Raw genomic sequence first — 20,528 nt, 5'->3', positions numbered from 1 at the left:
TGAGAGCTGATCGAGAAATCCTGGAGCTCACGCAGGAGAAAGCTCCACTCTCCCAACCTGCCCCAGGCTGCTCCAATGCCTGGGATCTCTGCTGAAGGTGGAGGGCTCAGAATACATGGCTCTCAACCCCCACCCAGTGGCGATAGGCTGTAACTGCAACCGAATAATATCAAAATGAGAAAGACCTGACTTTCCAACATCAGACACTACATCAAATCTCCAGATCAGAAAGAAAATGACAAACACCCAGAACTCAGTCCTGAGGACACAGAAATATGTAAGCTAAATGACAATGAATTCAAAACAGCTATCATCAAAAAACTCAACGAGGTAAAAGAGAATGTAGAGAAACAATTCAATGAGGTCAGGAGCTACTTCACAAAAGAGATTGAAGCTACAAAGAAGAATCAGTTAGAAATATTAGAGATGAAAGACACACTGGAAGAGATAGAACAAAATACGGGGGCCAGCCCCATGTCCGAGTGGTTAAGTTTGTGTGCTTTGCTTCGGTGGCCCAGGGTTTCGCTGGTTTGCATCCCGGGCACAGACATGGAACCGCTCATCAAGCCATGCTGAGGCAGCATCCCACATGCCACAACTAGAAGGACCCACAACTAAAAATATACAACTATGTACTGGGGGGCTTTGGGGAGAAAAAGGAAAAATAAAATCTTAAAAAACAAAAACAAACAAAAAGCAAAATATGGATTCCCTGAATGCTCGAGTGGACATCGTAGAAGAGTCTATCAGCATAATCAAAGATAGATGTGTTGAAATGCTCCAGACAGAGGAGGAGAGAGAACTAAAGAACTAAGCTAAAAGAACTAAGACTAAAAAGAAATGAAGAAAGTCTCTGAGAAATATCTGACTCAATGAGGAAATGCAACATAAGAATTATAGGTATTCAAGAAGGTAAGGAGAAGGAGAATGGAGCAGAAAGTGTGTTCAAAGAAATAATAGCAGAGAAATTCCAAAATCTAGGGAAAGAGAAGGAAATATGTGTGGAAGAAGCTTCCAGATCTCCTAGATTTGTCAATGTAAAAAGACTTGCTGCAAGGCATATAGTAGTAAAACTGGCAAAAATGAATGACAAAGAAAGAATACTAAGGGCAGCAAGGCAGAAGAAAATAACCTACAAAGGAACCCTTATCAGGCTTTCACTGGATTTCTCTGCAGACACCTTACAAGCTAGGAGAGAATGGAATGACATATTCAAAACTTTAAAAGACAAGAATCTTCAGCCAAGAATACTCTATCCAGCAAAAATATCCTTCAGATATGAGGGAGAAATGAAATCTTTCCCAGACGAACAAAAGCTAAGGGACTTTGTAGCCATGAGACTCCCCCCCCCCCACCCCTTTACAGGAAATCCTCAAGAAGGCCCTCATACCTGAAAAAAGAAAAAAAGGTAGAAAGAGGTCACAAAACACAGAATAAGGAGACAAATAGGTAGGCAGAATCAGAATAGGATAGGAGACATTCAACTATAGCATTAGCCTATAGGGAAGGAAAACACCAAAAACAATTCAATCCTGTCACTTTAGCCACAAACTCACAACACAAATTGGAATAAGATATGAGAAAAACATCTTAGGAGGGAAGGAGGAAAGGGACTGAATCAGTTTGGACTAAGAAAATAAGAGGCCATCAGAAAATGGACTATCTTATACATGAGATTCTGAATACAAACCTCAGGGTAACCACTAAACAAAAAAGCACAAAGAATAAATAAGGAAACAACAAAGAAACACATTATAAAAAACTACATAATTCAATGGGTAGACCAAAACACACAGGAGGAGAAACAAAGGACTTGCAGGAAAACCAAAACGAGTGATATAATGACAGCATTAAGCCCTCATACATCAATAATCACCCTAAATGTAAATGGATTGAATTCTCCAATAAAAAGTCACAGAGTGGCAAGATGGATTAAAGAACAAGACCCAATGATTTGCTGCCCCCAGGAAACACATCTCAGCTCCAAGGACAAACACAGGCTCAGAGTGAAGCAGTGGAAGACAATACTCCAAGCTAATGGCAAACAAAAGAAAGCAGGTGTTGCAGCAGTTGTACCAAACAAAGTAGACTTCAAGATAGGACAGGTAAAGAGAGACAAAGAGGGGCAGTATATAATGATGAAAGGGACACTCCATCAAGAAGAAATAATGCTTATAAATATCTATGCACCCAACACAAGAGCACCAGATTTCATAAAGCAACTATTAACAAGCCTAAAAGAAGATATTAATAATAACACAATAATAGTAGGGGACCTCAACAATCCACTCACATCAATGGATAGATCATCCAGACAGAAAATCAATAAGGAAACAGTGGAATTAACTGGAAAGCTAAACTGATTGGACTTAATAGACATATATAGAACACTTCATCAAAAAAACAGCAGAATACACATTATTCTCAAGTGCGCACAGAACATTCTCAAGGATAGACCATATGTTGGGCAACAAGGCAAGCCTCAATAAATTTAAGATTGAAATAATAACAAGCACCTTCTCTGATCATAATGCTATAAAGCTAGAAATTAATTACAAGAAAAAAGCTGAGAAAGGGACAAAGATCTGGAGACTAAACAATATGCTATTGAACAACCAATGAATCATTGAAGAAATTAAAGGAGAAATCAAAAAATATCTGGAGACAAATGAAAATGATAACAAACCATACCAACTCATATGGGATGCAGCAAAAGCCATATTAAGAGGGAAATTCATCACAATACAGGCTCACCTTAAAAAACAAGAAAAATCCCAAATAAGCAATCTCAAATTACACCTAACTGAATTAGAAGAAGAAGAACAAACAAAGCCCAAAGTCAGCAGAAGGAGAGAAATAGTAAAAATCAGAGCAGAAATGAATGCTATTGAAACAAAAAAGGCGATAGAAAGGATCAATGAAACAAAGAGCTGGTTCTTTGAGAAGATAAATAAAATTGACAAACCCCTAGCCAGACTTACAAAGAAAAAGAGAGAGAAAGCTCAGATAAACAAAATCAGAAATGAAAGAGGAGAAATAACAACAGACTCCACAGAAATCCAACGGATTATAAGAGAATACTACAAAAAACTATATGCCAACAAAATGGATGACCTAGAGGAAATGGATAAATTCTTAGACTCTTACAATCTCTCAAAGCTGAGTCAAAAAGAAATAATCTGAATAGACCAATCGCAAGGAAAGAGATTGAAACAGTAATCAAAAGCATCCCAAAGAATAAAACCCCAGGACCAGACAACTTTACTGGGGAATTTTACCAAATTTTCAGAGAGGATTTAATACCTATCCTTCTCAAGTCATTCCAAAAAATTAGGGAAGATGGAACACTTCCTAACACATTCTACAAGGCCAACATCACTCTGATACCAAAGTCTCACAAGGACAGCACAAAAAAGGAAAATTACAGGCCAACACTACTGATGAACATAGATGCAAAAATCCTCAACAAAATTTTGGCAACCTGAATTCAGCAATTCATCAAAAGGATCAGACATCATGATCAAGTGGGATTCATACTAGGGATACAGGGATGGTTCAACATCCACAAATCCATCAACATGATACACCACATCAATAAATTGAGGAATAAAAAGCACGTGATCATCTTAATAGATGTAGAGAAAGCATTTAACAAGATCCAGCAGCCATTTATGATAAAAACTCTTAACAAATTTGGGATAGAAGGCAATTACCTCAACATAATAAAGGCCATATGTGACAAACCCACAAACAACATCATACTCAATGGGCAAAAACTGAACGCCATCCCCCTGAGAACAGGAACAAGACAAGGATGCCGACTATCACCACTCTTATTTAACATAGTACTGGAGGTTTTGGCCAGAGCAATTAGGCAACGAAAAGGAATAAAAGGAATCCAAATAGGGAATGAAGAAGTGAAACTCTTGCTGTTTGCAGACGACATGATCTTATATATAGAAAACCCCAAAAAATCCATCAGAAAACTAGTAGAAATAATTAACAACTACAGTAAAGTTGCAGGGTACAGAGTCAATTTACAAAAATAAGTTGCTTTTCTATACTCCAATAACGAACTAACAGAAAGAGAGCTCAAGAATACAATTCCAATTGCAATCACAACTAAAAAAATAAAGTACCTAGGAATAAATTTAACCAAGGAGGTGAAGGACTTATACAATGAAAACTATAAGACATTACTGAAAGAAATTGATAATGACATAAAGAGATGGAAAGAGATTCCTTGCTCATGGATTGGAAGAATAAACATAGTTAAAATGTCCATACTACCCAAAGCAATCTATAGATTCAATGCAATCCCCAATCAGAATCCCAGTGACATTCTTCATGGAAATAGAGCAAAGCATCCTAAAATTCATATGGGGCAACCAAAGACCTCAACTTGCTAAGGCAATCCTGAGAAAAGAGAACAAAGCTGGAGGTATCACAATCCCTGACTTCAAAATGTACTACAAAGCCGTAGAGATCAAAACGGCATGGTACTGGTACAAAAACAGGCACCCAGATCAATGGAACAGAACTGAAAGCCCAGAAATAAAACCACACATCTACAGACAGCTAATCTTCAACAAAGGTGCCAAGAACATACAATGGAGAAAAGATAGTCTCTTCAATAAATGGTGCTGGGAAAACTGGAAAGCCCACACAAAAGAATGAAGGTAGACCACAATCTCACGCCATACACAAAAATAAACTCGAAATGGATCAGAGACTTGAAGATACATCCTGAAACTATAAAACTCCTGGAAGATAATATTGGCAGTACATTCTTTGACATTGAACTAATAAGGATCTTTTCAAATACCATGTCTTCTCAGACAAGGGAAACAAAAGAGAAAATAAACAAGTGGGAGTTCATGAGACCAAAGAGCTTCTGCAAAGCAAAGGAAACTAGAATCAAAACAAAGAGACAAGCCACCACTTGGGAGAAAACATTTGCAAATCATATATCTGACGAGGGTTAATCTCCATAATGTGTAAGGAACTCACACAACTGAACAATAAAAAAACAAACAGCCTGATCAAAAAATGGGCAGAAGAGATGAACAGACATTTTTTCAAAGAAGATATACAGATGGCCAATAAACACATGAAAAGATGTTCAACATCACTAATCAGCAGGAGAATGCAAATCAAAACTACACTAAGATACCACCTCACACCTGTTAAAATGGCTATAATAACTAAGACTAAAAATAACAAATGTTGGAGAGGGTGTGGAGAGAAGGGAACCCTCATACACTGCTGGTAGGAATGCAAACTGGTGCAGCCACTATGGAAAACAGTATGGAGATGCCTCAAAAAACTAAAAATAGAACTACCATACGACACAGCTATCCCACTACTGGCTATCTACCCAAACAATTTGAAATCAACAATTCAAAGTAGCATATGCACCCCCATGTTCATTGTAGCACTATTCACAACAGCCAAGACATGGAAACAATCCCAGTGCCCATCGGCTGATGACTGGATAAAGAAGATGTGGTACATATATACAATGGAATACTACTTGGCCATAAAAAAAAGACAAATTCATCCCATTTGCAATAACATGGAAGGACCTGGAGGGAATTATGCTAAGTGAAATCAGCCAGACTGAGAAAGACAAACACCATATGATTTCACTCATATGTGGAATATAAACAAACACATGGACAAAGAGAACAGTTCAGTGGTTACCAGGGGAAGGGGGGTGAGGGGTGGGCACAGGAGGTGAAGGGGAGCACTTATGTGGTGACAGTCAAGAAAAAATGTACAACTGAAATCTCACATTGATGTAAACCATTATGAACTCAATAAAAAAAAAAAAGAAGAAGAGGTACAAGAGAGCTTGCTCCCTTCCTCCCTCTGCCATGTGAGGGCATAGCAAAAAGGTGGCTGTCTATAAGCCAGGAGGAGAGTCCTCACCAGGAACCAAATTTGTCAGCATGTTGATCTTAGACTTCTCAAATTGTGAGAAAATAAATTTCTGTGGTTTAAGCTACTCAGTCTATGGTATTTGTTATGGCATCCTGAACTGGCTAATCCACATTTGCTCCTTCTGGAGGCTCTAGGGGAGAATTTGTTTCCTTGCCTTTTCTGATTTCTAAAGGCCACCTACAGTCCTTGGCTTGTGGCTCCTTCCTCCATCCTCAAGCCAGCCTCATAGCATGTTCAAATCTCTCTCTGACTTGGACTTTTTTTGCCACCCTCTTCCCTTTTTAAAGACCCCTATGACATTGGGCCCACTGGATAACCCAGAGTAATTTTATTTTAAGGTCAGTTGATTAGCAGCCTTAATCCCATCTGCAACCTTCATTCCCCCTTGCCACGTAACATAACGTATTCACAGGCTCTTGGAATTTGGATGTGGACATCTTTGGGGAGCCATTATTTTGCTACGACATGGACTAACAATGATTTGAATGATTATTTTTGCTACGACATGGACTAACAATGATTTGTTGTTTACTTAAGAAGTTTGGAAGTAGGAGCTTCTCATGTTTATTTAGCAGGTTAACTATATCATCAAGAACCTATACTCTTTATTTCTTACCTAGTTTGTTAGCTTTTCATCTTCATATTTGTCACCTCACGGTCAAAAGATTATTGTTGCATTTCCAGGCATCAGCAACATGTTCAAGACAGGAAAAAGAGGGGGGGCAGTGGCAGTCCACTCTCCTGTCAGATCTGCCCTTTTATCAGAAAGCAAAAGATTTTCCCCAGAATCCCTCCAGCAATCTTACCCCAATTGGGTCATATAGACATCTCTAGCTACAAGAGAATGTGGAATAGTGAGCATCTGGCAAAGGAGAATGAGATCATCCTGATTGGCTTAGACCATTTATGATTCATTGATGGGGCTGGGCACATTGCCTCCCCAAACAAAATCAGATTTCTTTTAGGAAAAGAGAAGTACCAGTGTGTGTGTCGGGCAGGGGGGTGGGGGGGGTGTGCGGTGGAGGGGTGGAGGGCGGTGGCTGTTAAACAGGCTAATGACGTTGGCTGTTAGAGTCTTTGAGAATTTTTTCCCTTTAAATAAATGTTTTCATTTGAGAAGCAATGTAGTTTTTCTGGGAGCCTGATAAAGTACTTAGTTGTAAAATTTTATTCTTCTGTAGTGAGTTAGGTTATGAAAACTTCAGAAGACCATTTAAACAAACATTTATTTATTTATTTTTGTGAGGAAGACTGGCCCTGAGCTAACATCTATTGCCAATCTTCTTCTTTTTGCTTGAGAAAGATTGTTGCTGAGCTAACATCTGTGCCAGTCTTCCTCTACTTTATGTGGGGTGCTTCCACAGTGTGGCTTGACGAGTGGTGTTAGGTCTACACCCGGGATCCGAACCTGCCAACCCTGGGCTGCCAATGTGGAGAGTGCAAACTTAACCACTACGCCACTGGGCCAGCCCCCAAACATTTTATTTTTAAAACTTGCACATATAATTCATGATCACTGTAGAAAAATTAGACAATCTTTTCAATATATATTTTCTCATCCAGTTGAACATGTAGCTGATGGCTAGGACCAATGAGGCTGAAGTTCAATGAGTTCAATGAAGTTCAACATTGTTCCTTTTGGCACACCTATGATTTCCATAACAATGTCAATTCTGTTAAATTTATGAAAACTATGCTTCAGTATCAGGACCTTAATTTGTTTCTGTTCTTCATTCAAATTTTCTAAAATCAGAGCAACCTATAATAAAACTTCCAAATAATTGCATAAACAAACTGCAATGTACTGCCAATAATGGTGATGCTACTAAAACTGAAATGTTGGCTGGCAGATGATACCATGTTGAGAAACTCTGTCAGTCAATGTATGAAAGTCCAGTTTTGATGTATGCTCAGTGTATTCACTTAATTAATTCAATAAATACTTATTGTGTGCCAGGCACTGTTCTAGGAACTGAAATTATAGCAGTGAAGGAAAACAAGAACAAGTTCTGACTTTATGCTCTTTATAGTCTAGTTAGAATAATTCAAGAAACACAAATGAAAACTCAAGATTTTTTATCTATCAGATTAGCAATGGGTAGGACACTTTCATATGCTATCTAAATGGGTACACTCTTTATTATTTTTTTTGTTGTTTCTTCTTCTCCTCAAAGCCCCCCAGCACACAGTTGTATATTCTACCTGTAGGTCCTTCTGGTTGTGCTATGTGGGATGCCGCCTCAGCATGGCCTGACAAGTGGTGCCATGTCCACGCCCAGGAACCAAACCAACAAAACCCCAGGCCGCTGAACCAGAGCATGTGAACTTAACCACTCAGCCATGGGGCCAGCCCCAGTACACTCTTTCTGAAAATAAATTTAACTGTATGTGTAAGTTAAGATATCTATACACTTTGACCTAGGGATTTCACTTTTAGGAATCTAGTATAATTAAAGAATCAGAAATGCAGACCAAGATTTACATTCAACCATTTGATCCCTACATTATCTTTATGAGTGAAAAATTAGAAATAACTTAAGGGCCTGGCCTGGTGGTGTAGTGGTTAAGTTCACATGCTCTGCTTTGGTGGCCTGGGGTTTGCAGGTTCGGATCCCAGGCGTGGACCTAGCACCACTCATCAAGCCACACTGTGGTGGCATCTCACATAAAATAGAGGAAAATTGGTAGAGATGTTAGCTCAGTGATAATCTTCCTTAAGGAAAAAAGAGGAAGGTTGGCAACAGATGTTAGCTTAGGGCTAATCTTCACACAAAAAACAAAAACAAAAAAACTTATTCACCAAATTATTCTATTAAATAATTTATAGAATATCTATAAGTCTATTGTATATCTATTAAAACAACATTTTTGAAGCATTTAGTGCCCTTGGAAAATACTCATGCTATACTGTTAAGAGGGTAAAGATTCCGATTAAGCACTATATATCTAAAATGATAATGTTATTGCTTGGGGGTCAAAGGTACAAACTTAGTGAAATTATTGAAGGGTACAAACTTCCAGTTATAAAATAATTAAGTCATGGGGATGTAATGTACACCATACTGACTATACTTAATAATACTGTATTGCATATTTGAAAGTTACTAAGAGAGTAGATCTTAAAAGTTCTCGTCACAAGAAAAAAAATCTTTTTGTAACTGCGTATGGTGATGGATGTTAACTACACTAATTGTGGTGATCATTTCGCAACGTAGACAAATTTTGAATCCTGTTGTACACCTGAAACTAATATAATGTTATATGTCAATTATACTTCAATTGCAAAAAAGAAAAAAAGCAGGCATTTGGCAAGAAAATTAAGCAAAACACTTGTATAATAAATTAAAGGAAAAAAAAAACGAGAGGAAAAAGAAAGGCGTAGGTCTGGGAGCTGCCTGGAGGTGTGGGCAGCCAGCAGGGCCTCCCAGGTTGTTTATCTTAACCTCCTTGAGAACAAGAAATACATGTTAGGATGGGTTATTTTCTTTTAGATTTAAAGAAAGCACCCCTAATTTGCTGAATTTTTAAAAAGTTCTATAATTTTGGGAGGGAGGATTCCCTCCATTACTATAACAAATCCATGCTTTCTAGTAAAGCAAAGGAAACACCCAGAATGTTAACAGAACTTATCTCCAGGGAGTAGAAGTATAGGAGATTCTTCTTTTTTTCTGCTTTTCTGTATTTTGTAGATTTTCAGTAAAGAGAAAGTATTATTCTTGTAACAAAAAGCTTTATTTTAACAAATCTCTATCAGTCTCCATTTGCAGATTTATAAAATAACACAAAAGTTAATTAATGTATGAGGCTCCTTTGACTATGTTAAATCGAAAGAAATTATTGCTCATTTGTGTGGTTATGGGTCACTTTTTAATTTTCTGAGTTTTTAAAAAAATTTTTTATTGAGTTAATGATAGGTTACAATCTTGTGAAATTTCAGCTGTACATTAATGTTTGTCAGTCATGTTGTAGGTGCACCACTTCACCCTTTGTGCCCACCTCCCACCCCACCGTTCCCCTGGGAGCCACTAAACTGTTCTCTTAGTCCACATTTTTAAATTCCTCATATGAGTGGAGTCATACACAGATTATCCTTCTCTAGCTGGCTTATTTCACTTAACATAATTCCCTCAAGGTCCATCCATGTTATTGCAAATGGAATGATTTTGTTCTGTTTTGCAGCTGAGTAGTATTCCATTGTATATATATATATACCACATCTTCTTTATCCAATCATCTGTTCATGGGCACTTAGGTTGCTTCCACGTCTTGGCTATTGTAAATAATGCTGCAATGAACATTGGGGTACATAGGACTCTACGGATTGCTGACTTCAAGCTCTTTGGATAGATACCCAGTAGTGGAATGGCTGGATCGTATGGTAGTTCTATTTTTAATTTTTTGAGGAATCTCCAAACTGTTTTCCATAGTGGCTGCACCAGTTTGCATTCCCACCGGCAGTGTATGAAGGTTCCTTTTTCTCCACAACGTCTCCAACATTTGTTACTATTAGTTTTAGATATATTTGTCATTCTAATTGGTGTAAGGTGATATCTTAGTGTAGTTTTGATTTGCATTTCCCTGATGATCAGCGATGATGAGCATCTTTTCATGTGCCTATTGGCCATCCGTATATCTTCTTTGGAGAAATGTCTCTTCATGTCTCCAGCCCATTTTTTGATTGGGTTGTTTGATTTTTTTGTTGTTGAATTGTGAGAGTTCTTTATATATTATGGATATTAAGCCTTTGTCAGATATATGACTTGCAAATATTTTTTCCCAGTTAGTGGGTTGTTTTTTTGTTTCAATCCTGTTTTCATTTGCCTTGAAGAAACTCTTTAGTCTGATGAAGTCCCATTTGTTTATTCTTTCTATTGTTTCCCTTCTCTCAGAAGACATGGTGTCCAAAAAGATCCTTTTAATACTGATGTCAAAGAGTGTACTGTGTACGTTTTCTTCTAGAAGCCTTATGGTTTCAGGTCTCACCTTTAGGTCTTTGATCCATTTTGAGTTTATTTTGGTGAATGGTGAAAAAGAATGGTCAATTTTCATTCTTTTACGTATGGCTTTCCAGTTTTCCCAGCACCATTTGTTGAAAAGACTTTCCTTTCTCCATCGTATGCCCTCAGCTCCTTTGTCGAAGATAAGCTGTCCATAGATGTGTGGTTTTATTTCTGGGCTTTCAATTCTGTTCCATTGATCTGTGCACCTGTTTTTGTACCAGTACCATGCTGTTTTGATTACTGTAGCTTTGTAGTATGTTTTGAACTCAGGGATTGTGATGCCTCCAGCTTTGTTCTTCTTTCTCAGGATTGCTTCAGCAGTTTGGGGTCTTTTGTTGCCCCATATGAATTTTAGGATTCTTTGTTCTATTTCTGTAAAGAATGTCACTGGGATTCTGATTAGGATAGCATTGAATCTGTAGATTGTTTTAGGTAGAATGGACATTTTAACTATGTTTATTCTTCCCATCCATGTACATGGAATGTCTTTCCATCTCTTTATGTTGTCATCCATTTCTTTCAGAAAAGCCTTGTAGTTTTCATTGTATAGGTCTTTCACTTCCTTAGTTAAATTCACCCTGAGGTATTTTATTCTTTTTGTTGTGATTGTGAATGGTATTGTGTTCTTGAGTTCTTTTTCTGTTAGTTTGTTATTAGAGTATAGAAATGCTACTAATTTATGCAAATTGATTTTATACCCTGCAACTTTGCTGTAGTTGTTGATTACTTCTAAAAGTTTTCCAATGGATTCTTTGGGGTTTTCTATATATAAGATCATGTCGTCTGCAAACAGTGAGAGTTTCACTTCCTCCCTCCCTGTTTGGATTCCTTTTATTCCTTTTTCTTGCCTAATTGCTCTGGCCAGGATCTGCAGTACTATGTTAAATAAGAGTGGTGATAGAGGGCATCCTTGTCTTGTTCCTGTTCTCAGGGGGATGGCGTTCAGTTTTTGCCCATTGAGTATGATGTTGTCTGTGGGTTTGTCATATATGGCCTTTATTATGTTGAGGTAGTTCCCTTCTATCCCCATTTTGTTCAGAATTTTTATCATAAGTGGCTGTTGGATCTTGTCAAATGCTTTCTCTGCATCTATTAAGATGATCACGTGCTTTTTATTCCTCAATTTATTGATGTGGTGTATCATGTTGATGGATTTGCAGCTGTTGAACCATCCCTGTGTCCCTGGTATGAATCCCACTTGATCATGATGTCTGATCCTTTTGATGAATTGCTGAATTCAGGTTGCCAAAATTTTGTTGATAATTTTTGCATCTATGTTCATCAGTAGTGTTGGCCTGTAATTTTCCTTTTTTGTGCTGTCTTTGTCAGGCTTTGGTATCAGCATGATTTTGGCCTCTTAGAATGTATTAGGAAATGTTCCATCCTCCCTAATTTTTTGGAATAGCTTGAAAACGATAGGTATTAAATCCTCTCTGAAAGTTTGGTAGAATTCCCCAGGAAAGCCATCTGGTCCTGGGGTTTTATTCTTTGGGATACTTTTGATTGCTGTTTCAATCTCTTTCCTTGTGATAGGTCTGTTCAAATTGTCTGCTTCTTCTTGACTAAGCTTTGGGAGATTGTAGGAGTCCAAGAATTTATCCATTTCCTCTAGGTCATCCATTTTGTTGGCATATAGTTTTTTGTAGTATTCTCTTATAATCTGTTGTATTTCTGCAGAGTCTGTTGTTATTTCTCCTCTTTCATTTCCGATTTTGTTTATTTGAGCTTTCTCCCTTTTTTTCTTTGTAAGCCTGGCTAGGGTTTGTCAATTTTATTTATCTTCTCAAAGAACCAGCTCTTTGTTTCATTGATCCTTTCTACTGCCTTTTTTGTTTCAATAGCATTTATTTCTGCTCTGATTTTTATTATTTCTCTCTGTTGACTTTGGGCTTTGTTTGTTCTTCTTCTTCTAATTCAGTTAGGTGTAGTTTAAGATTGCTTATTTGGGATTTTTCTTGTTTGTTAAGAAGTGCCTGTATTGTGATGAATTTCCCTCTTAATATAGCTGTTGCTGTATCCCATATGAGTTGGTATGGTTTGTTATCATTTTCATTTGTCTACAGGTATTTTTTGATTTCTTCTTTAATTTCTTCAATGATCCATTGCTTGTTCAATAGCATATTGTTTAGTCTCCACATCTTTGTCCCTTTCTCAGCTTTTTTTCTTGTAATTAATTTCTAGCTTTATAGCATTATGATTGGAGAAGGTGCTTGTTATTATTTCAATTTTTTAAAATTTGTAGAGGCTTGCCTTGTTTCCCAACATATGGTCTATCCTTGAGAATGTTCCATGCACGCTTGAGAAGAATGTGTATTCTGCTGTTTTTTGGTGAAGTGTTCTATATATGTCTATTAAGTCCAATTGTTTTAGCTTTTCGTTTAGCTCCACTGTTTCTTTGTTGATTTTCTGTCTGGATGATCTATCCATTGATGTGAGTGGGGTGTTGAGGTCCCCTACTATTATTGTGTTGTTTTTGATATCTTCCTTTAAGTTTCTTAGTAGTTCCTTTATGAACTTTGGTGCTCCTGTGTTGGGTGCATAGATATTTATAAGCATTATTTCTTCTTGATGCAGTGTTCCTTTGATCATTATGTATTGGCCCTCTATGTCTCTCTTTACCTGCCTTATCTTGAAATCTGTTTTGTCTGATATACATATTGCGACATCTGCTTTCTTTTGTTTGCTATTAGCTTGGAGTATTTTCTTCCACCCTTTCACTCTGAGCCTGTGTTTGTCCTTGGAGCTGAGGTATGTTTCCTGGAGGCAGCAAATTGTTGGATCTTGTTCTTTAACCCATCTTGCCACTCTGTGTCTTTTTATTGGAGAGTTCTATCCGTTTACACTGAGGGTGATTATTGATGTATGAGGGCTTAATGCTGTCATTCTGTCACTCATTTTCCAGTTTTCCTGTGTTTCCTTTTTTTCTCGTCCTGTGTGTTTTAGCCTACCCATTGACTACTGCAATTTCTTGTGCTGGGTTTCTTAGCTTTTTCCTTATTTATGCTTTGTGTCTCTGTTCTGCTTTTTAGTTTAGTGGCTACCCTGCAGTTTGCATTCAGAATCTTGTGCAAAACATAGTCCATTTTCTGGTGGTCTCTTACTTACTTAGCCTAGACTGTTTCAGTCCCTTTCCTCCTCCTCTCCTAGATTATTATTTTCATCTCTTATTCCAACTTGTGTTGTGAGTTTGTGGTTAGAGTGATAATATTGTCTTTGCTTTGGTGATTTCCTTCCCTTTATCCTAATGCTATAGTTGAATATTTGCTATCCTATTCTGGTTCTATCTATTTGTCTCCCCACTCTGTGTTTTGTGATCCCTTTCTCCCTTTTTTTCTTTTTCCAGGTATGAGGGCCTTCTTGAGGATTTCTTGTAGTGGAGGTCTTGTGACTACAAAGTCCCTTAGCTTTTGTTTGTCTGGAAAAGATTTAATTTCTCCCTCATATCTGAAGGATATTTTTGCTGGATAGAGTATTCTTGGCTGAAGATTCTTATCCTTTAAATTTTGAATATGTCATTCCAATCTCTCCTAGCTTGTAAATTTTCTGTAGAGAAATCCACTGGAAGTCTGATAGGGGTTCCTTTGTAGGTTATTTTCTTCTGCCTTGCTGCCCTGAGTATTCTTTCTTTGTCATTCATTTTTGCCAGATTTACTACTATATGCCTTGCAGTAGGTCTTTTTACATTGACAAATCTAGGAGATCTGCAAGCTTCCTCCACACACGTTTCTCTCTCAATCCCTAGATTTGGGAAATTCTCTGCTATTATGTCGTTGAGCACACTTTGTGCTCCATTTTCCTTTTCATGCCCTCAGGAATACCGATGATTCTTAAGTTGCATTTTCTCATTGAGTCGGCTATTTCTCTGAGATTTTCTTCAGTTTTTTAAATTTTTAGATCTCTTTCTTCCTCTGTCTGGAGCCATTCAACCTGCCTATCTTCAATTATGCTAATTTGCTCTCTATGGTGTCTACACGGGCATTCAGGGAGTCCATATTCTGTTTTATCTGATCCATTGTATTTTTCATCTCTAGTATTTCTGATTGATTCTTCTTTATAGTTTCAATCTCTTTTGTGAAGTACCTCCAGAACTCGTTGATTTGTTTCTTTATATTTCCCTTCACCTCATTGAGTTTTTTGATGATAACTATTTTGAATTCATTGTCACTTAATTTACCTATTTCCAAGTCCTCAGGGCATACTTCTGTGTTTTTATTGTTTTCCTTCTGGTCTGGAGGTTTTATAAATTGCTGGATGGTAGAGGAGCGGTTTTTGCGCATAATGCTATTATTTGGTTGCAGTTATAGCCTGTTGCCGCTAGATGGGGGTTGAGAACCACGTGTTCTAAGCCCTCCACCTTCAGCTGTGATGGCCGGGGTGCAGCGCGGGTTGGGGAGGAGGGGCACTTTCTCTCCAGCGCAGACCTGGAGTCCGTTCAGTGCTCCCTCTCTGGTCTCCTGGGGCCCTGGCTTGCTGGGGTCCCCCCACGGAAAGCTTTCCCCCATTAGAGGGTTTCCACTGCACGGGCGGTTGGAGTCCTGGATGATCCATTGGACAGGTGAACCCTCCCCCGCTCCTTCCCTCACCCGCAGCAATCCCAGTCTCTAGGGGAGGGAGTGAAGTTCTCTCTTACCTGGTTCCAGCTCCTCCAAGGGCGGCTCCAGCCTCTTTGCCCTCTGTCATTTGGCTGCTGTGGGTCTCTGACGATCTCTGTGTTACTAGGATTTTTTTGGCTGGAATGAAGTTGCTCCTTTTGGTTGTAATTTGTAGGGGAGTGAGTTCTGGGTGAGCTCACTCCACCATGTCGCTGATGTCACTCTTCTTAATTTTCTGAGTTTTTTATAATGAACATATTTTTTATAATTAGAAAAAATGCATTCTTTTAAAAGAGTAGTATGCACCTGAAACTAACATAATATTGTATGTCAACTATACTTCAATTTAACATAAATAAATAAAGGATAGTCATATTTATTGGGAGACTGTAAGCAACATATGTGCCCCTTGGATATTTCATGCACTTCATTAAAAAACGTAGCCTGAGCTAGTTTTGGCTACTCTAAGAAAGAACGTACTTATGTTAAGTATATGTAGGGTATTAAAGGTCAATAGAAAACTTGAAAATATTCTATTCAACCAGTATTTTAAAACAAATTCTATTTAGAGGCTTAAAAAAAAATTAGGGGATCACATATCTTTGAACGTAGGTGTGTTAGAATAATTGCTTGACTTTGTATCTGGGAACTGCTAGTTGCTTCTGTACACCAAGTAAAACATTAACTTTTTAGTTTTTTCAACAAGAAGCAAAGCAGACTGCCAGCAGTTTTGAGAGCTTGTGAAAACAGCTTGCAAGGAAAATGAAGCTCCCTATTTTCATAGCAGATGCATTCACAGCAAGAGCATTTCGTGGGAATCCTGCTGCTGTTTGCCTCCTAGAAAATGTAAGTATTTGGTTTGGAAGTGCAGGGCCTGAAATTCTAGATTACTCTAGAACCAAGTATTTCTTTACACAAAAAACATCAGACCCACCTGTTTGTTAACCTCTTTGTGTACTTTGTTAACTGATACCAGCAATGTTCATGTCTGCAAGTTGATTTTGACCAAATTATACGACAAGAATGCTTAAGTCCAGAGAGATGAAGATTCATGTAAAGAAGAACTAGAACCAATAAAAAAAGAACTAGAGCTCCCTTTTAGCCATCTTGTTTTCATGTAGTTAGCACCACATGTGGAGGAGAATGAAATTAGATGAGTTTTATGTGACTGGTCATGGCTGATATTACATTTAGCATAAAAGATTCTAGCTGGATATCTTGAACTTTTCCTATTGTTCAGACAATTAGAAATTATTTTCAGGGCAAAGAAATGAGATATTTTGCAACGAATTAAGTAATTCAGTAGAAAGATAGAAGGAATTAAGCTCTAATATAGGAAGAACTTAGTTTACTGAAAGTCTCATTTTAAAAATGGCTTTTTGATTAGGATTAGTATTAACAGAATAATCAAATATTCCTTGACCTTAGGTGCTTTATGTTAGCACCTGGATTTTAGGAAACAAGACTTCCACTCAGAGCAGTTAGTGCAAGAGTTGATTATCTGAGAATCACTTCAGGAACACAGTAAGCAATTGATGATCTTAAATCAGTCTTATTAAGTTGGGCAAAGTATGTGTTGGGGCCTTTGAGTGCAGTGAATGTCAGGCTGGTCTGCACATTAAAATCCCCTGAGGTGGGGCCAGCCCTGGCTGAGTGGTTGAGTTTGCATGCTCTGCTTCGGAGGCCCAGGGTTTCGCAGGTTTGCATCCTGGGCGCGGACATGGCACCACTTGTCAGGCCATGCTGAGGTGATGTCCCACAAGGCAGAGCCAGAAGGACCTACAACTAGAATATACAACTATGTCCTGGGGGGCTTTGAGGAGAAGAAGAAGAAGAAAAAAAAGAAGATTGGCCACCGATGTTAGCTCAGGCGCCAATCTTAAAAAAAAAAAAAAAAAAAGATTTTAATAATAAAATAAAATCACCTGAGGAGCTTAAAAAATTCCTACACCCAGGCTACATCCCAGAGCAATTACAGGAATCTCTAGGGGCGGGACCCAGGCAGCACTGGCCTTCTAAGCTCCACAAGTGATTCTAGTGTGCGGTCAAGATGGAGAACAGCTGAGGCTTTACTGAGGTAGGTGAATATCGTTAATTGACCCTCGGTGCTCATATTTTCTCCCTCAAGTGCAGCAGCAAAATGGTGATCAAGAGACCTCGCCTCACCTTAAGGATGCATTCATTACGCAACCTTGCAGCTGCCATTTTCCAACTACAAAATGCAGAAAGTAATAAAGTTAATAGACTTTATCAGGTAACACGAGAGCTTGGGAGGATTAGTGAGAGAACAAGTAACAACCAGATTCTAAATCTTGAAGTATCTTTAGAAACAATCTGGCAAACATAACTTCACGTCAAAAAATTGTGGAACTGACTAAAACTGCTGTCAAGTCTTAGTATATTTGCCCCATGTCCCCGTATAATATCCTTGAAAAGTTTTGAAAACAGTTTCAAGTGATTTATGTACTCAATTTTCACCAGGTGACAAGAATTAATTATTCCTAAACTTACTCCTTTTACCTCCAGTATACTCACTAAACACCAGACTTAAGAATATCTATCTATCTGTCTATCTCTATCTCTCCATTAAAATATATTTTGCATGTTATTTATATTTGGAAAAACTAGGAAATAAAAATTTAAGCAGAGAACTTAGCATTGTTCAAAGCAATATACTTCAGTATGAATAGAAGAAACAAAAAGAAGATGAGAAAGTCCGTGATTTGGGGACACTCTCTAAAGAGTCTCCCAGTTCAGTTCTTCCAGGCTTTGAGATCAGGCTAATTTGTGAGAGCAGGCTAATTTGATGGCCTGTCAGGGACAACTGAATAGATATCTACAGACTAGTTTGCTAGTTTTCTATTCTGTGGACATGTGAATCCTGTTCCCCTGGAGGCTAATTTAGCACTTCCCCCAATTTATAATCAATAAAAATTATAATGGAAGTATAAACTGTGGTTTCTACCCTTGGATTCTTTTACCCATGGCTGGAGACAGTGAGCGCCTGAAACAGCTAGAGAGAACACAAGTGAACTCAGGAAAATATTAAGAGACAAATAAGTGCTGAACCTCAATGCTGACCACAGTTCAGTAGGTGTTTATACCCTGTCATTAACATATTCTACAAATATTTATCAACACTACCATGAACCAGGCTCTGGGGTAGGGATGGGAGGTGCAAAGATTAGCAAGTTTGCCCACCCCGAGGTCCTCAAAGTCTAGCACAGGAAACAGACATGTAAACCTGATCATTATTCCATAGTCAAACCACAGAGTCTAAAAGACCTACAGGTGCCAGGTACAATGGGGACTCAGAGAATGGAACAATGTTGGACTTTATGGAGAAAATACTTCAGATTTTAAGTGCAGGGCTTCAAAGGAATAGTCTTGTTTGTTTTGTTTCATTTAAAATTATTTAGGGGGCCGGCCCAGTGGCGCAGTGGTTAAGTGCACATGTTCTGCTTCGAGGGCCCAGGGTCTGCTGGTTCAGATCCCGGGTGTGGACCTACACACCACTTGTCAAGCCATGCTGTGGCAGGCATCCCACATAAAAAGTAGAGGAAGATGGGCTTGGATGTTAGCTCAGGGCCAGTCTTCCTCAGCAAAAAAGAGGAGGATTGGCAGCAGATGTTAGCTCAGGGTTAATCTTTCTCAAAAAAATAAATAAATAAATAAAATTGTTTAAACTTTGACCAAGATGAGACTAACCACAGAAAAACTTGGAGGACAGACTAAAGACTAGGTAGTTGCACTTTGACCTTTTGAATACTTAATGAAAGACTGCTGGAAGGAAAGGAAAAAATTCTGGGTAACAACCTTCTAAGAGCTTCTATAATATTCTAAAGTTTTGCTTTGTCTTCTTTCTAGACAAGTCCATTTTAAAAATTTTCGCATGAGGAAATTATGACACCGTACATTAGGTACAAACAAAACAGATTAAGGGCTAAAGGAAATATGGAACAGATATTTGAAAAACATATTTAAAACCTTAAAAAATTGATAATGTCCTCAAATGCCTGACAATCAATTTGACAATAAAGATCATATAGAGACATGGAAAATGTATAGAAACAGTATAAAAAAAACAAAGTTGATACATTGCAATGACAGCTGTGTAAAAACCTACAGGAACTCCTGACCAACTACTAGAATAGGTCGGAGGTCTGTGGTAGTGATAAGGGGTGGTACTTCACTTATTTTTCTATAAACCAGCTTTAATGTTTAGTGAAAATAACATATCAACAGGGGTAGAGAGCTCATATTTATCCTCCTTCATATTCTAACAAAGCCTCAAGTGTTTTTGACTTGTTGTTGCTGTTGTATGTGTGTGTGTATGTGTGTGTGTGTTTAGGGCTGGGTTTCTCAGCAGCGGCACTATTGACATTTTGGACCAGGTGGTTCTTTGTTGTGTGAGGCTGTCATGTGCTCTGTACAATGTTTGGCAGCATCCTTGGCCTATACCTACCAGATGACAGTAGTCCCCCTTTCTCTCCTGGTCATGACGATCAAAAATTGCCCCCAGTTGAGAACCATTGTTTCAGAGGATACCTTTTCTAAAAAGCAGTTTATTCTTGAGTTTTCCTGTTAAAATTATCCATAAAAAACAACTTTGTTATGTGTTCAGTGTATACATTTATCCCAATTCAACTGGCATTTACTGGCTGTCTACCATGTGCTGGATGGACACCGTGCTAGGATCAAATGTAATATTCATATATGTACAGTTTTATTCTTTTAAACACTAACAATCATTTCCAGTGACAGCAGGGAGGATTGGCTTCACAGTTTTAAAGAGGAATGCTTAGTTTTAGCTCCTAAACTGCTTTCTGTTCCAGTTTTCATGGTTAAATTTAGAGAATACCAAAAGCCCCTTTACAGCTTGGTGGGTTATGTATTTAAGGAAAGACGGGTGTATAGCAATACTGTAGTCAATCCATACTTTAACTCATGTGGGGAAGCTTGTGGTGCAGTGGCCATTTCCAGACTTGGTGCC

General features: G+C 38.1%; 2 protein-coding genes across 3 annotated transcripts in view; both read left to right on the top strand.

Annotated features, from left to right (window-relative positions):
* Window positions 1-16,362, top strand: part of RUFY2 (RUN and FYVE domain containing 2) — an 85,238-nt gene extending 68,876 nt beyond the window's left edge. Inside the window, exon 18 of the mRNA XM_070226050.1 lies at window positions 16,229-16,362. Within this exon, the coding sequence (XP_070082151.1) occupies window positions 16,229-16,279 (51 nt within the window). The 3' untranslated portion in view covers window positions 16,280-16,362. The remainder of the gene's footprint in view (window positions 1-16,228) is intronic.
* PBLD (phenazine biosynthesis like protein domain containing) overlaps window positions 1-20,528 on the top strand; it is a 49,533-nt gene that overhangs the window by 14,009 nt on the left and 14,996 nt on the right. Inside the window, exon 1 of one of the 2 annotated variants that reach the window (XM_023644052.2) lies at window positions 16,241-16,381. The exons of the other annotated variant lie outside the window; for it this stretch is intronic. Within the exon in view, the coding sequence (XP_023499820.1) occupies window positions 16,298-16,381 (84 nt within the window). The 5' untranslated portion in view covers window positions 16,241-16,297. Of the gene's footprint in view, window positions 1-16,240; window positions 16,382-20,528 lie in introns of those variants that run through there. 2 annotated transcript variants of the gene reach the window in all.

This window comes from Equus caballus, chromosome 1 (genome assembly GCF_041296265.1).
Source record: "Equus caballus isolate H_3958 breed thoroughbred chromosome 1, TB-T2T, whole genome shotgun sequence".
NCBI lineage: Eukaryota > Metazoa > Chordata > Mammalia > Perissodactyla > Equidae > Equus > Equus caballus.
This window is presented reverse-complemented; position numbering and strand designations above follow the sequence as displayed.